The sequence below is a fragment of the Rhineura floridana genome, chromosome 1 (assembly GCF_030035675.1).
Source record: "Rhineura floridana isolate rRhiFlo1 chromosome 1, rRhiFlo1.hap2, whole genome shotgun sequence".
Taxonomy (NCBI): domain Eukaryota; kingdom Metazoa; phylum Chordata; class Lepidosauria; order Squamata; family Rhineuridae; genus Rhineura; species Rhineura floridana.
This window is the reverse complement of record NC_084480.1, coordinates 61,310,870-61,331,900: the sequence shown is the minus strand read 5'-3', so window position 1 is coordinate 61,331,900 and position 21,031 is coordinate 61,310,870. Positions and strand designations below refer to the sequence as shown.

The window sequence follows — 21,031 nt, the reverse complement described above, 5'->3', positions numbered from 1 at the left end:
AGTCCCCAGAAGAGGGGCTGACTGTTCAACCACTTTGGCCACTGGAGCTCTGTGAGGGGAATAGAAGTCTCCTAACAAATCTCAACACCCTTCAAAAACTACACTTCCCAGGATTCTTTGGGGGAAGCCATGACTGTCTAAAGTGAAATAAAAGTCTGGCATAGGTGCGGCCACCTGATTAGCCAACCCATACAGCTGTGAGTCTGACTTTTAGAACACTAAGTTGGTTCTTTCTGCGCATGCCCAACGTTATAATAGACTTCAATGTTAAATCTCTTAAATTAATCAAAAATCAGCCAGGCATTTTTTAAATTTTTAAACTGCAGAAGGTGAAGGTCAGAGTATGGGGCAAGGTCAGTAACAGGATTACAGGTACTCTGCGAACATGGCTGATTTTTAATGAATTTCAAAAAGTTATGAGACCACTGACAAAAAAGTTCAGCAGGGGTCTGGATTTTTTTCTCTTCTTTTAGACTTTGAACTCTTGATTCTCTCTGGCTTTTTGGATGTCGTCATAAAAACTTAGAGGGTTGTTAAGCAAACATTTCTGAGTTCAGGACTGTAAGTTTTATAAGGTTTTGTTTTGAAATGTGCTTATGGGAAGCAGCAGAATGGTCTGGGGGCTATCTTCAATTTAACATTGCCGAATGCGAAAAATCCATGCTAGCTATAATATACAGCCACTCTTGTGGCTGTATAATTTACTGGGTGGAAGGGCAGGATGATTCCTTGCTTAGGTTAATTTTTATTTATTTTATTGAAACAAGTTGGTTTACAACAAATATTAAAGCAATAAAATTTAACAAGGGAACAAACAATGAAAATATCAAGAGTGATCTCTTATTGATCAGTAAATGAATAGGAAACAGAGAGTAGGACCGAATTGGCAGTTCTCACAATGTGAAGGACCTGTAACTGGGACCAGTGATTTTTAACTTGTTCATAAATGATCTGTAGTTAGGTTTGAATGGTGAGGTGGCCAAGTTTGCAGATGACACCAAATTATTCAGGATGTTAAGAAAAAATTGTGAAGAGCTCCAAATGGAACTCCACACTGGGTGAATGGGTATTGAAATAGCAAATGTGATTCAATGTGAGCATAAAGTCATACACATTGGAGCAAAGAAAATTAACTTCACATATACACTAATAGGGTCTGAACTGGTGATTACTAACCAGGAAAGAGATCTTGCGGTCATGATGAAATGAAAATAGACTGCCTTCAAGTCGATCCTGGCTTATGGCTACCCTATGATAAGCGGTATCCAGAGGGGGTTTACCATTGCCTCCCTCTGAGGCTAGTCCTCCCCAGCTGGCTAGGGCCTGCCCTGCTTGCCACAGCTGCACAAGCCAGCCCCTTCCTTGTCTGCAACTGCCAGGTGGGTGACAACTGGGCTCCTTGGGGACTATGCAGCTTGCCCACAGGTGCACAGGTGGCAGGGCACGTATCCCCTGAGCCACTCACTGTGGGGGAGATCTTTAGCTGGCCCTTTACATCCAGGAGACATGAGAAACTACCAATACTGCAATGTGTTTATACAAATCTTTGGCTCAATCACATTTTGAATGTACAGTCCTGGTCATTATGCTTCAAAAATAATTTTTTGGAGCTGGAAACGATGCAAAACTATCAGTACTGGAGCAACTCCTTACAAGGAAATGTTACGATGTGTGGAGATTTTTAGCTTAGAAAAAATGGTGAGAGGGTGAGGACCTGATAGAAGCATATAAAAATATTCATGCTGTGGAGAAAATCAATAGTAGTTTTTCTCCCTCATATAATGCTAGAACCTTGGGTCATCCAATGAAGCTGAATGTTGAGACATTTCAAGACAAGAAGAAATACTTTATATCATGCAGAATTTGTTTCCATAAGATGAGGTGATGGCTACCAACTTTAAACAGCCTTGAAGGGTGATTAGACATCTACAAAGATTATCTTCTACAGAGAATGTCTTTGAGTGACTATTCGTCACAACGACTATTTACAAACTCCATAAGTTTTGAATGGCAGATAACAGTAACTTTAAAAAATTATCATTCAGATAGTCCGGGGTTGTCAACCTTTTTGGACCAGTGGGCACATTTCAAATTTTGAGAGAGTGCTGAAGGTGGCATTAAACAACATAGTGGACATGGGGGCATGGCATAACACAAAATTAGAATACTTTTTCACATTTTGCATTTGCCATTTGAGGAGGGGATTATTTAACATCCACCCACACTTATTGTGTAGTAGTATTTGCAGAAAATAGCTTCTAGGGTATACCTGATCTCAGATGAATCCACCACAGAAATTATGCATCCTGGTTGCTAGGAGAAAAAGAATAGGCTGTGGAGATTCCAGGGACTACTAAAAAATGGCAGAAGCCAAAAAGGTGCATTAAAGGGGAGGGGAAAACAAACTGTTTAGGATCCCAGGGATTCCTGTTGTCCAGTTTCCAAAGAAGTCATTTATCAGTCACAGCTCTGGCTTCAGTCATTGGCTAAAAATACTGATTGGCGGGGAGCAGTTGGTTCATTTTACAGAAATTGCTTAGTATGGTATCTGCACATATTGCTTTCTAAATTTCTTTCCAGGAGGCCTAGAGACGCACTTTAAAATAGCACATAGTCTAAGAACCCTACCTATGAGCGCTAGTGAAGCCCTTCTCAGATGCTGGGGTGGCAACCCCCAAAATAGTCAATGAGACAGTCATCAGCTTGGTTGACCAAACACTTCCAGAAAGCAAAGGGCTTTGTTAGATAGCAAAACAATGGCAAAAAAGTGGTGGGGTGGGCAGGAAACTCTATGCAGGGAGTTCCAAACCTAGGTGTGGCCACAGAAGGCTCCTTCCTATGTTCCTACCAAAAATTAAAATTTAGATTCTCCTGTGTCAAAATAAACTATCCTTGTTTGCTAAACTTTTTTGTTACTCTTCCGTTTTATTTTATTTATTAAACTTGTATCATGCTTTGTGCTACTGTGACATCAAATACAAGGTAAGAGGAGCAAAATTGCACCATTTTCCACAACAAAAATCCTATAAAATTTGGCTCCAATGCTGATGAGCAAAAATACCAGTTGAAACTATTATTAATTCTTTCTCTAACAGTGAAATGGGCAGCAAAGGCCTACCTAAATGAAACAATAAATAATTATGTAAATATAATTAAACATGTGTTGTGTTTAACTGGTAGATTTAGTTTATCCCAGTCTGAATTTGTGTGGTACAAATCTTGTATTCTATAGAATATTCAAAAGCTAGAAATTAAATACTTTTTCTGTTTGCTAATTATGTTTGTGTTCCCTTAAATAACTAAAGTAATCATGAAATGAATGTGCACTGCAGCTTTCAGTTTATAGATTTTAAAAGTGATCATCTTTTATTATATTTTTCTTAAATAATCCAAACTCAGTCTCTGAGGTGCTCAATATCAGATATGTCTGATAATTTTAATAGTTATTGATAGATAGTAAGATTCTGCCATCCCTTAGTAAGTGAACTAAAATTAATAGTTAAGAATAATGCTTTTAAAACTTATTTCTGTATTAAATGCTTGTTAAATTCTGTAAAGTACTATTTTTGTTTTTTAAAAAAGATATAAGATTTGTCAAATTTAGCAGGAATTTTAATATTTTAAATCTTTTCTGGAAGGAACAGGTTCATTTGATCAAAAGAGGAAGACAAACTCAATAGTTTCAGCTGCCTCATTCTCATCCAGAAGTTAAAATTGATAGGGGTGTTTCTAACTTGCATCATCCATGTCTTGTGTCTCATGGGCCTTAGAGAAGGTAGAGTGTACACTACTACCTAATTTAAAATGTCTTTTTATGCCAGAGTTTGGTAGAATAGACATTCAGGTTGACTTCAGGCTATAACTTAAAACAGCAACACTATACATAATTCTCCTCCCTTTCCCCATAAAACATCCATGTTGTTTCCCTGACACAGTGATGGGGTGTGGGTGCAGGAAAATACACAATGTGATGAGATCACAATAAAATATAGTATCACAATATAATATCACCCTTACAATGTGTGTGGCATGGAAAGGGCAGCAAAACTTGCCACAAGGATATATCTTATTTTACGGACACTAGAAACAGTATCTGGTAAATGTCCTGGCTTCCAACCAGAGAAGCAGAGTCAGAACTCAAAGACAGGGTTTTTCTGCATTAGGCTTTATTCCAGAAATCAGAACGGATCTAGCATCTCACACTAGGCGTAAACCAGGATTCAAATAGGAGCAAGCATCCAGACATTGGAAGCAACAGTGAATGAGTTGTCACATTAGCAAATACTAACAGTGCTATTTCTTATATACAGAAAAAGGGAGGCTGCTTGACACTATTAATTCAGGCTCTTCTCAGCATGAACTGCAAGGTGGGGGCTAAGATGGGGTGGATGAAATTGGGGTACTTGTAACTGTCTCTTCTCTAACCTCTGTGACCTTGGCAACATATTGCTGTGTCACTTTCATTTTTCCCGGCTTGAGTTCCAATGTTTTTGTTAGCACTTACCTCTTTTGCCATTATGCTTGGCCGTGGTGCCAGCAGAGAGTCATCGCCAGCCACCTGAGACGAGAAAAGTCTGTCTGAGCTTTTCTTAGTACCTCCAGCAGCTGGCTTTGAGGCTTCTGGAGACACATTCTCTGTAATCCTCTCATTTCCTTAATCAGTGCTATAAATAAATGTCCTCCCCAATATTGGTCACACCTTCTCCATCTTCCCACCCTTGCCAAAGATTCTTCTTGGGGCCTATGACAGGAAGTCGTAATATTCAAGGGCAGACCAAGTAGGCAAAGTCCAGTCAAATCATTGCAGGATAGGGCAGATCAATGCAGATAAATCTGGTCAGAATGTTTTGTGTGAAGAGTACAGAGAAAAATGGGAACAGCTAAGGGAACACCTCTGTCCAACTGCAGGAAGATGTTCCTTGAGGGAGCCAAAAGCTTTTGTAGGCTGACAAGACTTATAGCATGGTTGGCTCAGTTTTCCTAGAGGAGCTAGCTCAATTGTTAATGGGCCCTCACATAATTTTGTGTGTGAGGTTGGGCAAGTAGAGGTGCTGCAGGGGACTCTTAAGGATGGTGGCAGGGCTATCGGCTGGGAGGGCCCCAAATGCAGTTCTGATGGTTTTTCTCCCATGGAAGTGGCTTGAACCTCATCCTCATCAAATCCTTTGCCATGCAGTGCATGGTCCCAGAGTTGGGAGTCATGACAGGCTGCCCTTTCAGCACTTGCTGCATATTAAGTATGACAGTTTATTTTATCCTTTGGTATGAAAGTTATAGAGGCAGTTCTTAAACCAAATTGACTTTTTAAAAAAAGGTAATCTTCTGTACCAGCAAGGTTAAAATCCAGTTTATGCTAACTGAATAACATAACATTTTGTTTGTTGGTTTGTCAGAGCACCTCTCCTATCATCCAACCCAAGCTTTGAGGTTGGCAGGGACCCTTCCTGTTGTTCCAACACTGACAGCTGCATACTGGGCAGCAATGCATAATTGGGCCTTTTTCTGTAATAGCACCCTAACTATGGAATCCTCTTGTCCTGCAAGCAGAGAATGCCCCTACTGTGATGGGATTCCAGCGCCAGCTTAAATCATATCTGTTCTCTTGGGCATTTGTTGATTGAAATCCAGGATATTCAAGGTCTTAGGATATGTTGAGACACTGCTGTTATCTGATGGTTTTATAATTGATTGTAATACTATAAAACATATACAAAGAAACAATAATTAAACAACTAAAATCATATGTCAATTATAAAACCATCACAGATAGAAGCTAAAACAGTAACAGTTACAAGAGACGAGTAAAAATAAATCTGCTCAACGTTTTTTTTAAAAGCTAAAATTAGTATTTTTTAAAAAGCCTGGGAAAATAGAAATGCTTGGTGCCTTAATGAGAGTAATGAAGCACTGGGGCAAGACATTCCAAAAGTTAGGACCCCCACTGAAAAGACTCACTCTCCACTCACCCTGTGTCTGAGAAAGGTCTCAGATGTCAATCTCAGTGGGTGGGCAGATGTTCTGTATGAGTAGAAACCTCTGTTGGCAGGGAAGCTCTTGATCCAGTATTTTATGCTGGGCAGGATGAGAATTGCCAAATCAGAAATTAGGCCTGAATTGCAGCCTAGGTAGCCAGCAAGCCAACTAACTGTAGAGTGCACAGTGGTGTTTTGATTCCTCTGGGCTTCTTCATTCTTTGCCATCAAGTACTCAAGAAAGAAGAAAAAATGGCCACTATGATTATGAGTAAAGTGAGTGTTTTAAAAGAGTAAAACGTATCTTAGGTAGGACTGCTAGGTCTCCAGTTTTTGCCGAGAGAATCCAGATTTTGGGGGTCCTCTCCAGGTCTCTGGTTGAGTCACCCCAATCTCCGGACTCTCAGCTTTCATTTAAAAAAATGATTAAGATTCTAGGTTGTTGGTTTCAAGAGAGATGCACCAAAACATCAGCTGCCCCACTGCAACTTCTGTAGCTGGCTGCTCTAACCCCACCCTTTCATGTTTGTAGCCAATAAGTGAAGTCTGGGTTGTGATTGACAAGGAATTTGGTGACCTTCAGGCAATAGCGAAAACCTATTGCAAGGCCAGAAGACAGTTGTTTTTTCTACTTGTCTGAAAATCTCATAAGTAAGTTTAAAACTTGCAGCAGTAGCAACACACTCTCTGTGTGTAGGAGATCTAAATGACATTACAATGTGTTATGCCTTTCTAATTATGAGGAGTCAAACAAGTTTAAATTTTCCTGGGCTGTTGAAGAGGGCAGTGTTTTGAAAACCTTCCCAATATGAAGCTTTAATCCTTTACTCACTTTTCTGGACAGTAAAGCTGCAATGCTAATCCCACAAACTAGGAGTAACCCCATTGAATTCAAAAGGACTTACTTTTGAGTAGACATGGTTAGAATTGTGCTCTAAATTAATGGGACTTTTGAGTGAACATAGCAAACGATTGTGTTTGTGTTGTAAATCTTTGTCTCCTCCAATCCTATTTTTAAAGCAATTAGGCAGGGCTTACTTAGGTGTCACTGCTTTTAATTTGCATAAAACTAATACTGATTTTGTTTTTTAAAAATGTTCTGCAGTGACCAACTGGTTTTGACAATAAACTATTATATGCAGTGTATGTATTTTTACATCTCCAGTGTCTGTATGCAATCTTTCCAACAACTCTGAGGTAGGGCTGGAAAGCAAGGCAGCTCACAACAAGAAATAAATCCATTTAAAATCCAATAACCGTAAAACAAATATAAAACAGTTGCAAAACTGCTTAAAGTGGCATGATTCTGAATTTTGGGCTGGGTGAGTGAAGTTCCTTATCATTTGAGGTTGCAGTCCTGTGCATGCTTCCCTGTTTGAGTAAGTCCCATTGAATACATCAGGACTTGCTTCTGAGTAAACATGCATAGGATTCCATTATAAATATCTTTACACATTTTATAAATAATAAATATCTTACACAGTCATGCTTATATAAATATTTCTTCATATTATGTCCCAATAAATATCTGATTTCACACTATACTTGTACATTATAATTTCCTCCTCATTTTAAGTGTGCCCTTCTTCCTTGGGGTGGTCATGGTATCCCTCTGTTGTTTTCACTCTGCAGATAAGGCTGAGAGATGGTGAGTAGCCCATGGTCACCCAGTAACCTTTGTAGCTGATTTTAATTTTAAAAATTAATGCAGGCAAAATTTATGAAATAATGCTGATCCACACAATACATTTAAAGCACACCCAACCCGCATTTAAAGTGAATGACTTCCCCCAAAGAATCCTGGGAAGTGTAGTTTTTTCCTCACAGTTATCGTTCCCACTACAGTTCCCATGATTCTGTGGTAGGATTCATGTGCTTCAAAAGTATGTTGAATGTGCTTTAAATGAATGGTGTAGATCTGCCCTAGGTATGCTGTGCATTCATGGCTGGTGCCAGACATGCTGGGGGCCTTGGCTCTGGTGCGTGTGTGTGCACCTACCTGTCTGTCGCAGGGAAGGAGCTTCTGCCCACCCGTTCGCTGGCTCCATCTCTCCTGTCTTTTGCAGCTGTGCGGGCTGCTACGCATGTGCATCGCTGCTATCAACCAAGATGGCGGTGGAGGCTCCAGCCCCTTAGGGAAACCTTGGCTGCCATCTTGGTTAATGGCAGTCCTGCACGCACAGCCCACACAGCTGCAAAAGACAGGAGAGATGGGTAGGTGGAGCCAGTGAATGGGCAGGCGGAAGAAGCTCCTTCCCTGTGATCCGCGGCAGCTACTCTGCTGCAGATCACAGAAAAGGAGCGCTAATCCTCCCACACTCTATTGAGAGGCCCCTCGGCCAGGGCCCAACCTGGCTGCCGTTTGGGACCGGCCCTGTGTGCATTCATTGTGAATTGAAAACAGCAATTTTAAATGATATTTTTTAAAAACAGGGGAAGGCCTGTAGCTCAGTGGTAGGGCATATTCTCTGCATGCAAAGGTCCAAAATCCAATCTCTGAAAAAGACTGTTTCCTGGAATCCTGGAGAGCCAATACTAGTCCATGTTACCAGTACTGAGCCAGATGGTACAAAATGGCATGTGTCTGTATAAGGCAGATTCCTTTGTTCCTAAAAGAGGAAAGAGTCCTGATGGCCACAGTGACTCTAAAACTTATTTATATATTTTATTTATAACATTTATGTAACACTTTATTGTAAAAAACCTCAAAGTGGTTTATAGAAGGAATTAAAACAATGAAATTATTGGCAAAACAGTTAAAGACGTGTATTTAAAAATATTCATGCTAATAAAACCAACAATGAGTTAAAAACAAAAAACATAGTAACTTCTACATGCCTGGGTAGGCTTGCCTAAATAAAAATGTGCCAAAAAGATGTGCCAAATTAGCAGGTGCCAAAAAGAGTACAATGAAGGCATCTCCCTAATGTCAATAGGCAGGGAGTTCCAAAGTTTAGGTGCTGCCACACTAAAGGATTGAATTATTACATGAGCAGAAGTATTATGTGGCACCCATAACATGGAAAGCACACCTTGAAATTGGCCTGGTAGCAAATTGGCAATCAGTACAGATTTCAAAGCAGAGATATTATGAGTGATAGGGTCTCACTTGTATCAGCAGTCATGCCACAGCATTCTGCACTAACTGCAGTCCCCAGATCACGTTGTGCTACATGGGGATTTCTGTGACCTTGGCTGATTGGCTGCCAGGATTTTTTTAGTTTTGGTTAAGAACCCTGACTGGTTGTGGGATACTGAGTTTTCTGTCTTACTTGTAGGAATCTTGTGGTGGGTATGATATGGAATTTAGGAAATCATCACTGTCTTTTGTTTTTGTTTTTCTATTTGTATTTTATTTACCTCTGACCTTACTCCCTTACATCCATAGAAGCAACAACAATGGTTCCATGTGGTCAACTCAACCCCCTTAAACCCACTGATGATGCACCTTGTTATTTGCATGATGGTTTGTTTTTTGCCCAATAGTGGTAAAAGAGAATTCACATACTGGGAAGTGTGACTTCAATTGCTATTGTTCCCAAGCTACTGCCTGTGGAGGTAGACCAAACCATGTGTGTTTTCTCTCTGTCAGTTATTACTCTCTGGAATTGGGTTGGCTGTCAAAGTGAGTTTATAGCAGCCCACAGGGTAGGCAGAAAAGGGTAGACAACCTTCTTACCTCTTACTCATTTCTCAAACCTCTCTCTGCAGTGAAGGGTCAAGTCTGTAAAGAGGTTTGGAGCAGCCACATTAAAAGGCAGGCAGAGCATTCCAGGCAGCGGGTTGCCAATCCTGCTTTGATATCAATATATTTGCAGACGATCCCTAATCAAGCCTTACCAACAGCACAATCCTAACCATATCTACTCAGAAGTAAGTCCTATTGAGTTCTGTGGGGCTTAGTCCCTTAGTAAATGTATTTAGAATTACAGCCTTCAGGTGCATCCATCTTTGCTCCCGAATCCTCCCATCTAACATCTCCACAACATTAGGCTCCTTTTTGCTAGATAGGGCTGGAGGTCATTCCTGGTTAGGGATGACTCCTCCTACTGGTCCTGACAGGCAGGATCTCTGATCTTCTTGGTCTTTTCTCCAGGGAGAGGAGTCGTCCCCCTCCCCAGACCAGCCCTGCCTGCAGTCAGTGAAGGTCGGGCATTTTTCTCTTCTCTACTTTCAGAGCTTCCTTTCTTCAGTCTTTTAGCATTTTTTCTTTTTACCTTTCCTGTCACTCTTCTCACACCTCTCCTCTCCTTACCTCATTACCATTTTCTAGCTCATCTCTTGCCCTTCCCATTTGTTCTCTTTCCCCCTCCCCCACCATCACTCCATGGGTCTGGGGTTTGGGAGGGTTAGTTGAACCCAGCTGTGCTTCCTGGCGTCAGACCGGAGCTTTGGGCACAAGCAGAGTGCAGCCTGCAGCAGCGTCTCAGCAAAAGCGGCAGCCGCTAGGATAGGAGATTGTCCCTTTACTCCGCAGAGCCACATTTCCACAACATACCTAGCGGGATTGCAGCTTCAGGCTCCCCTTCACCTCTGGAAGAATAAGGAGCGCGGCATGTAGCTGGGGGTACATCGATTCGGCTCCAGTGAGCACTATTCAGCAGGGGGTTGAGCGGCGCCTGCTAAGGCGGTTTACCATTGCAGCTTTTCCCCCGCGCTTTTCTTTAAGTGCAGGACAGCCAAGGCCGCCATCTTATGGCTTCACCCACCTCTTCCTCATCTTCCCGCCAAGAACCCTGCCACAGGGGGAGATGATGGACCTAAGGGATCTGCAGGAACAAGGCTCAACAAGTGCACAGCCTGCACTTTCTCCATCCCTGAGCGGGGACAGTGGGGGGAGTGAACTTTCTGGAAGAATGTATGGAACTTTACACACACACACACACACTCAGTTTCCCAAGTTAATGACTTGAGTTAAGGAGCTTATTGCTCCTGAAATCAGTAGTTCTCTCCAACATGTCCTTAAACGTAAGCGGCGCAGACACTTGAGGAGGCGCTCCCATAAGGGAAAGCGGAGGCATATATCTCCCTCCAGCAACTCTGGCAGGGAGGACAGACATGGCAGTTTGCCATCGTGACACAGCCATTCAAGATCCTCTTCCCTTTCTAATCCAGTCACCAGTCGGGAGGACGCACCTCCACCCCCTACCATAACAGACAGTGGGCAAGCTAAGGCAGCGCCAATAGGGGACAAGGATCTCCCTGGATGCGGTGAACTGGAGGGGAGTCATGAGGCTCTCATCCACCCAGACCCATGCAGGCCCCACACCCTTGATGGCTCAGGCACGGCAGGTGCAGGCAATGTTGCCCAGGCAGGTCACTGACCAACAGGTGGCACTGTCTGACTCGAAGATCTGCCTGAGCCAGACAGGGAAGAGGGGGAGCTGTCAGGAGAGGACCTAGAGGTGACCCAGATGCAACCTAGGCTGCTCGCCCCAGAGGTTTTTCAGCCCCTCCTCTTGTAGGCGCGCAGAGTGCTGCAGTTGCCAGATACCGAGGTGGGAAGCGAAGCACCCACCGAATCAGTTTCGGCAGGAGCTAATAAGGCTTTCCCTTTGACTGACACAAAGCAGGCCACTGTTCCTTTTCCTCTGGCATTTGATGATGTGTGGGATGCAGAGTGGTCGTCACCATGTAAATCAAGGCTGCCTGGTAAGTGGGCAAAGAAGCATTACGTCTTTGCTGAAAGGATCATGGCACGGCTGCGTTTTCCCACAGTGGACCCGCCTATTGCCGCCCTCACATGCTCAGAGTGATCCCAACAGAAAGGCCTAAGGGCCAATGTGACAAGTGGGTCGAAAGGGCTCTTCGCAAGAGTTTTGAAGCAGATGCGTTCGGCTTTAGGGCTGCAGCCACTTCCTCAGTTTTTTCCAGAGCAGTCTTTATGTGGGCAGAAGAGTTGGGCGCAAGGGACAATGTCCCAAAATTCATAAAGGATGGTCTAAAGAAAATGGTGTATGCCTCAGCTCTGTCTGCTGATGCATCCATGGATGCCTTACAATTCACGGCACAGTCTATAGTACCAGCTACCATGGTGCGACACAATATTTGGCTTGGGCAGTGGATGCAGGGTCACGGACTCTCCTCATACCCTTCTCAGGTTCCAAGTTATTCGGTGAACCCCTGGAGGCTCACCTGGTAGAAACTAGAGACAAAAAGAGAGGACTCCCTATGGCCAAAAAAGAGGAACGGAAGAACAGACAGAACCAATTTTTTCATTCCTCAAGACAGTCCTCCAGATTTATAAGCCAGTCTTCTAACAGCTTTTGCTGGGGCAGACAAGACACTTCCAGTATCGGGCTTTGCCCTTCAGCCTTTCCTCAGCACCGAGGGTCTTCACCAAGGTGCTGGTAGCCTTGGTGGCTCATCTCAGAACAATGGGGATATGTGTACATCCCTACCTGAGTGACATCCTGGTGAGAGCACCATCTATGGACCAGTCCCGGATAGACACCCATCTCACATTAGCATGGCTGCAGGGGCTGGATTTTGTGGTAAACTCAGGGAAGAGCTTGCTGACCTCTTCCCAAACAATTTCTCACTTGGGGGTACTACTGGACATGCGCCTTTTTTGTATGAGGCTCACCGAAGAAAGGGCTCTAAGACTACACCTTAAAGCAGCTCCATCCCCCAAAACTGACCTGATAAGTCTAACTTGACTCCTAGGGTCCATGGTCTCGGCATACAATGCAGTCCCATGGGCTCAATTCCACTCAAGAACACTACAACAGCTCCTACTATCCCACCAGGATGCAATTCTACTGCGACACAGACGCTTGGTCATCATTCCTCCAGCTGTGAGAACAAAGCTCAGTTGGTGGTTGGAGCCCCAGCGGTTGACCCAAGGGGTCAGCCTTGAAGATCCTCCACTCATAATCATGACCTCAGATGCAAGTTTGTATGGATGAGGGGCTCACCTGGATCACAACATAGCACAGGGTATATGGTCAGCAGTGGAAACGGAGCTCAGTATAAATGTATTGGAGTTGCAGGCCATCAGGCTGGGCCTGAAGGCCTTTGCACTAGAAATCAATGGGAAGCATCTCCTCATACGCACAGACAACTCATCTGCAAAAGCATATGTCAACAAACAAGGGGGCACATGATCGAAGGGTCTGATGATAGAGGTGGAGCGTATGTTCAAATGGGCAGAGCGGCATCTTGCCTCCCTGAAGGCCGAACACCTGGCGGGCACAAACCACTTGGAGGCCAACTGGCTCAGCAGGACAGCAGTTAAGGAGGTGGAATGGCAGCTGAATCCAGCAGTTTTTCAACAGGTGGTGTATCAGTGGGGAGAACTGACAGTGGATCTCTTTGCCAACCCCAAAAACGCACAGCTAGACAGGTTCTTCACAGGAACACCATGTCACCAGGTTCTGGGTACAAATGCCCTCAAGGTGCAGTTGCCTCAGGATCTTCTGTATGCTTTCCCCCCATTCGAGTTGATACAACGCACAGTCCAGCAGATTTGGACATTGACGACGGAAATTATTCTTGTGGCGCCATATTGGCCATGACGTCCTTGGTTTCCGGACCTACAGAACATGTCAGTTGAGACACCATGGCAGTTGCCAATTCGAATGGATCTTCTGATTCAAAGTTCAGTCTGCCACCCTCGACCAGAGCTGTTCTGGCTAACAGCCTGGAGGCTGAGCAGTTCTGGTTGAGTTGCATGGGATTTAAGGGGAAAGTGCTAGACACTGTGCTACATCTACATGGAAGGTTTTCCTGTCCTGGTGCTCTGTGAACATGGTTGAACCTTTGTCTCAAAATGTCAAGGGTCCCCTAGGGTTTCTCCAGTCGGGTCTTGATAAGGGACTGAGTGCAGCTACCATCAAGAGACAAGTGGCAGCACTTAGTAGCATTTTATTCAGCTGGGGAGGTCCGCCGCTCTCCTCCAATCCATTTCTCAAGCGTTTTTTAAAAGGGGTGACACTTGTTTCCCCACAGATGATCCACAGGTTTCCAAACTGGAACTTTAACTGGGTATTGACGGCGTTAACAAGTCCACCGTTCGAACCGATAGCTACCTGCCCCCTGAACCTGTTGACCTTCAAAGCAGTTTTTCTGGTATCCATTACTTTGGCATACAGCGTTTCCGAGTTGGGGGCATTGTTTGCGGACCCTCAACTGTGTGTGTTCCATCAGGACAAGGTGGTCCTCCGACCAGACCCAGCCTTTCTCCCTAAAGTCAACTCGATTTTCCATTGGTCCCAGGAAGTGGTTCTACCTTCTTTTTGCCCCACTCCTTCCTGTGCTCAAGAACGTAGATGGCATTCACTAGATGTGAGGAGGGCACTTTGATTCTACCTAGACCATACATCAGAGTTCAGGAGGTCAGAGGCCCTCTTGGTGTCTTTCTCTGGGAAGTTGAAGGGGTGTAAGGTGACTATCTCCCGCTGGCTAAGAGCGGCTATAACACATGCATATGAGGCGTTGGATAAGGAACCTCCACTGGGTATCACAGCACACTCAATCTGGGGGTGGTGTCCTCAGCAGCATTTAAAGGGGGTTTCCCGATAGTGGATATCTGTAGGACAGCTACCTGGACTTCCCCACACACCTTCATCAGGCACTACAAAATAGACTCATTTTCATCAGCGGACGCTGCATTTGGCAGGAGGGTGCTCCAGAAGGTGCTGCCTCTCTAGACGGAGAAATCCCACCTTGTGTACTAGTATACTGCTCTGTCATATCCCTAACCAGGAATGTCCTCCAGCCCTATCTAGCAAAAATGGAAATTTTCCTTACAGTGAATTTCTGTTTGTAGATAGAGCAGGAGGACATTCCACCCACCTCTCATTCCTCTGCTTCGACCTTCTGGAGTGAGGGGCGGGGGAGTTAGGGCTTCTGCCAGGGCCTTACATTTTCACACATTGTTTAGTATTGTGTGTCTTCCCTCCTGTGTGACTTTCCCCCCAGTAGTCTGGTTCTGTTTAGGTCTGTCACTTTTCTCTAGCTATTACCTTGTACAGGCTCCCACTCTAGGGACGTCTACATGGTTGAGGATACAGGGTTTGAGGAGTTGTTCTGGCTCTGTCAGTTCAGTCTGGAGAGAGGGACGACTCCTCCCCCTGGAGCGGAGACCAAGAAGCTCAGAGACCCTGCCTGTCACAACCAGTAGGAGGAGTCATCCCTTACCAGGAATGTCTTAACCAGGAATGTCCTCCAGCCCTATCCACAAATAGAAATTCACGGTAAATAAAATTTCCATTTCCTACAATGGCCTGGACTGAGGGTATTTAAATCCTTCTTGCCAGAAGCAAGTAGGCTAGATTAAACGTTCCCTACCCAGGCTCCCTAAGCAGGAATGCTGCCGTCACTTCATCTGGGAACACCCTCATTTAGCTAAGATTTCTATCTTAATTTCCAATCAGATTTTTTTTGAGTGGTATGCTCCAAGTAACTGTAGTCGATGTTTAATGACATCACTTAGGCCCACCCCCTTGACATCAGTAGGGCCCACCTCTGAAATCTCAGTTTGGGATGCTCTTGACCTGGCAACCCTAAACTTAGGGTAGATATTTGTTTTGTATGACTTTGAATTATCTCTTTATTTCATCCTTTAGCAATCAGTACCCAAACCTGCTGTACTCATCATAATAAGTGCAGAATAAACAAACTCTTACTACTTACTACAGCTAAATAAACATACTTCTTTATGGCTGGCTGGTAGAGAACACAACTGAAATTGTAAAGGAGGGCAAAGGAAAGTCCAAGAGATGGAGTCTAACTTTAGCCTGTATTAAAGTTCTAATATTTAACTCTTCAAGGGTCATGTTACTATACTGGCTGTTTTTTTCAGGAGCATTTCAGTAATTATTGGTGATTTTAAGCATGAAAAATCCCACCTTAGTCAAAGAAAGTCTTGAGTGAGCAGACTTTTGGGGGTTCTTCCAAATGAGGCTTTGTTTGTGCACTCACCCTGCCTTATTCACTGAATGCTTCAGAGAGTCCTATCCTTGAATTGCTCCTGTTCTTAAAAACAAGTCATCATTTTTTTAAATGGAGGCTTTCATTGTATATCACGTCACAAATTAAATTGACAATTTCCCAAAAACATCCAGGGAGAAGACCAGCTCTGGGAGGGGGTGCCACCATTACTCCCCCCCCCATGGCTACAGGGCTGCCTCCCATGCACAAACTGTATAGCAATAAAGGAATCGAGTTCAGGTCTTGTAAGTAGCTAAGACCTGAGGAGTTCAGAACTATTTAGCACAGTAAGCAGAGGTTTCAAGTGGAAAACAAAAAGTTCTTTGTTTTAGATGCACATGCCCTTTAAGTCCTGTTTGTTTCAATGGGAGAATTAGCCACTGAAATGAATTACATATTTTGTGACCATTGTATTTCATATTTTTATAAATTTTTAATAGATTTTAAATGTAAGTAAGTAAGTAAGTAAAATTTAATTTTTGTGTCGCCTATCTGGCCGAAGCCACTCTAGGTGACGTACACATTAAAATTCAATACAATACAATACAATACAAAATAAAATACAATGCTATTGTAAAGTTGCACAGTACAGTGGAATGTAAATCTGAACAAGAATAGCTGACAAATAAAAGGTTATGTAGGATAAAGTGAGTTGCAAAAGAGATATAGCAGTAACTTATTTTATAACATGTGCAAGTTAGTATGTTCCATACTCTTCTTAGTGAATGTATAAGGTCTTGGGTTGCTGTATGCGTGTTGGGGGGGGGTGTTGGTGCATATCTGCATATGGTTTCTCCCATTTTTAAAACCTCTGCGTTGTATTTCTTGTCTATTTGGTTTATGAGCCTCTTGGGCAGGAACTTTTTGTTTACTTTTTTTAAAAGCATCTAGCATATCACAAACACCAAATATATAAGCATAATTAATGATCTTCTCTCTTTTAGGAAAATGGCTCTCCTGAAGAACATGCAGTTTATATATGGGACCACTTTATCTCCCAATCAGCAGCTGAAAATGTGTTTTTTGTGGCTCACAGTTATGGTGGACTTGCATTTGTGGAATTGGTAAGTGTTGCTGTTCTATGATTCTTTATTTTCTGTTCACATGTGTGCAAAAATTAAGCTGAGGTTTTTTTAAAAAAAGTATGTGGATTTGCAACTATCTTTACTTTGCATGCTATGGGTATATTCATTCTTTTTTTCTTTTGCTAAACAGAACAGGAGTGGTTAGCCTTTTTTTTCTTTTTTGGCCCAAGGGTCACATTGACAATCAGCCCACCCCTCCAAGGGCCACATGTCAGTGGCAGGTGTAGCCAATTTATACACACGTACTTGCATACGAGCGGTCACACACTCATACATACACTCTCACCACAAACACACATGCAAATGTAGATGCACATGCACACACAGCTTTTCTATCCCTCCCCAATCCAGTGCTTCAATGGGGATCATTCTGTGGAAAGTAAAAGGCAGCATTTCTTCTTCCCCTGCCCCAGTCCAGCACTGGGGTAGAGGGGGTGGAAATGCTGCCTATTAATCTTAAAGAGCAAGCAGGCTTTATCTCTGATGTTAATACTCTCTGCTTAGAGTGGGGCAGAGGTTTTTATGTCTTGATTGGCAGGCAGAGTACTTGTCTCCTGATCAGATTGAGAGATAGAACTGTGGGAGTTGGTGGGCCACTTCCCATAGCTTGGCTGCAAGTTAGCAACTCCTGTAATAAAAGGCCTCATAGATTCCATAAGGTGGAGAGGTCAAATAAATGGTTCACAATTCTCCTACTGCAAAGTTAAATTCGAGAGAAAGAGATAACCTAGGTCACTGATTAATGGGAGAATGTTGAAAAGCTAATACAAATCAGTATGCAAAAAATAATAAAACGTAAAGCTGTGAAAAGTCTCTGCATATGGGGCACCTTTTCTGCTCAGTCCTTCACTGGAAATAACTGGCTGTTTAGGAACTGGTAACACAGGTTACATGCAAATACAAATACCAAGGGCCAGTCACTTTCTGGTCATTTTTTAATTATTATTATTTGGGAGGGGTTGTTTTAAGAGGAGAGCATGCTTAACCCTTCTTCACCTTGTTGTGTTTCTGTTCTACAATCTGCATCCCCCCACACCACCACCCTGGTCGCTTTTCCTCCTAAGGCAGTGTTGGAAAACCTGTGACCTTCCTGATGTTGTTGCACTCTTAACATCTAGCATGGCCTGTGGACATAAATGATGGGGAGTTATAGTTCAGCAACAGTTTTCTCATTCCTGTTCTAAGGGGTTTTGGCATTTGGTTTGCAAGGCTAAACACTCTTCTGGGCTGCTACAGAATGGAAATCAGCTGGAGGGGGCTATTTGGATTATTAAAATGGTCAGCAGCACAAATTTAAGCCATCCCCTGTTGCTGCTTCTCCATTCAAAATCATCCCTCCTGACCGCTATTGTTTTTAAAAAGCAAAATACCTTACTGTCTGCATCACTACAAGCATTTGCATTATAGTTAGGTCCTCAAGCATTAGTTACACTAAAATATTAAATAGGAGTCTGTTCTGGTGATATCTGAGTTCTTTTAAACCTCCTAAAAGATAGACTTTGGGGCTGTAAAATCTAGAGATTGGTGAATCCTACAAGGCTCTTCTCAGATTGACATGGGATTTTCTCAAGTTCCTCCACCCCACCTCAAATTGGGAAAAATCTGGGAAATTTTCTGAGCCACTCAGAGTGGCTTGGAAAATTCACCACCAGCTTTGGCTATATCCATTGCATTTCTGCCCCCCATTTTTCCTCCTCTACCCCAAACATCTCAAAATATACCGCATTTCCTTTCCTTGGCAAAAGGGCAGGAGTGGTGGTAACAGGAGTGAGGAAAGACACTTTTTTGCAAATTCGAAGGAGATTTTCCCCTTAGTTGTATTGCTGTTTTTTAAATTTTACTTCTGCAAGTATGTTTCTCTTGCTTCTTGGTGGCTCTGTTTTGGCTATATTCCTGAGGGCACTCTGAACACAAGTTCACTTTTAGGAGTGCAATTTTTCCCAGTATGATGAAAAATTTCTACCTGTAATGTCACTATTCAACTTCTCTTATACCTGAGGGAGCAGACAGACCTTCTATAGGCAAAAGTACCTATACTTCTAGAGAAAGAAATTAAAACTTCTTACACAGGGACACAGTATATATCTCTTATTATGTGGAAACCTTTCCAGAGCATGCAAAGGGTCATAACAATCGTGTTTTAAGAAGGAGAATATGGGAAGCGAGATTATGCCTTACTATGGGTGTGTTTACACTATCAATTGCAAAGCTGTCTAAAACAGTGCCGAAACTTTTTGTAGTGTTTTAAAAATCTTTAGTAGGTAATTTATTGTGAACATGTTCCTACTGAGTGTTATTGGAACATGTCCTGCATCAAATACTGCAGTAACTGCACCCATAGTTAATGTCATGAATGTAGCAGTTACACAGTAGGGAACCAAAATACGTTTAAAGTGGATTTATTTTTATTTGTTGGTTTCATAAAGGAAATGGGTAACAATATGAATTTCTCATGTACAGATGGTAATCCTACACATAAAATTAATGGTTTGTTTTTAGTTAATGACTGCATGGTAAATAAAATAAAGTTTTGGTTTTAGAGTTTATAGAAAAGTGATGATCCTGTGATGCTTGTTTGCTCTACTTTGATAAAGTATGTATCTGGCACAACCAGACAATGAATAAGAAAAAATGTGCATATGTCATATGGTTTCCCATTTTATCCAGTGTTGGGGCAAATTTTCCTTTTACAAAAAGCAAGATGTTAGTTGGTATTCTTGCTGCACTGTTTCTCCAACTGTTGTTGATTTGTGAACAATGAACAGAAAATGGAATTATCAGTCTAGCTTTACAAATATTAGGCTGACATGACCAGCTATAATTTTTACATTTTTGTCACCTTTTGTAACCAGGAAAGATTTTCTAGACAGTGCTACTCATAAGAAAGCAATAAAAAGACCATCTGTGTTTTAAAAATACTTTATTAATAATTAACATATTTAATAATCCATATCATTTTCCTCATCTATTGTAACCTTTTATTTTTTTAGCTGTCTGTTAATTGGTTAAAATATATTGGCAAGAGATGTAACACTCTGAGTTTGTTCATTCTTTATTTAAAAAAGAAAAATAATTGACTTATTAAAGCTCCAAACAGTTTTGAACTGAAGCTTTCCCTTCTCTTTTCACTGGCTTGAGAGGGCATGGCTAACAGATGACCAATGTGTCATTCCCATTTTGCTTGTTTCTGTTGTCATGCTGGTGGATATTTCTCCACTTTTGTTCTACTTTAATATGAAGCATACAGATGTTTCAGAACAAGATTTGACTTCTGACCTTGGGGCTTCTAGGGTCAGGGTACTCAGGACCTGTAAAAGTATCACAAGCAGAGCTAAGGTTTTTTCTCCATTGCAAGAAGTAAGCAGGAAGTAAGAAGTTAAAAAGGAGCTTTGTCAGATAGACAAGATGGTCTCAGTAAGGTTCAGCTTCTGTTGTCTGCTATCACTGCAGGAGGTGTGTGTATAGAAGGAGGACTATAATATATAACCAGTGGCTCATCACATATCTATCACACATTGAAAACTAGTTCTGAAGAATGCGTTTCACAGAAGACAGATTTATGGAAAGATCTAAATATGTTATGAAAACATTTTTAACAATGTGATTAATGTATTAGTTTTTTGTAGGTATAGGCAAACTGAATTATTAATAAATCAACAGTTGAAATATTTCACTTTTTCCAAGCATAAATGTTAGCTATTTTTGTCCTTTTTTAAAAAAAGGAATGTTTATTGAATAAAAAATATATTTAACAATGGGCTTCAGTTAATCTAGTCTGTTTAAATAATTCATTTCCTGCATAAACTCTTTTGTAATATTTAAGCGCTACCAGGGAATGTTCACACATTTTCCTCTGAGGGCTCCTTTGGAAAGAAGGTCGGGATATAAATTCAGTAAATAATAGTAGTAATAATGCAAGGAATCATTTCAGAAATGTCAGGGTCATTGAGAGAGGGAGTTGTCCCCCGTTGTCTCAAGGAGGCTGTAGTGAGACCTCTTTTGAAGAGGTCCTCCTTGGACCCAGATAATTTGAACAACTAT

General features: G+C 42.2%; 1 protein-coding gene across 11 annotated transcripts in view; it reads left to right on the top strand.

The window, feature by feature from the left end:
• The window catches only part of ARB2A (ARB2 cotranscriptional regulator A), a 495,278-nt gene that overhangs the window by 268,692 nt on the left and 205,555 nt on the right, over nt 1-21,031 (top strand). For all 11 annotated transcript variants that reach the window (XR_009762084.1, XM_061622217.1, XM_061622215.1 and 8 more), the window contains one exon: nt 16,850-16,969. Coding sequence is in view for 10 of the 11 variants with exons in the window: in XM_061622217.1 (XP_061478201.1) it covers nt 16,850-16,969 (120 nt within the window). In the remaining variant the exon portion in view is untranslated. The remainder of the gene's footprint in view (nt 1-16,849; nt 16,970-21,031) is intronic.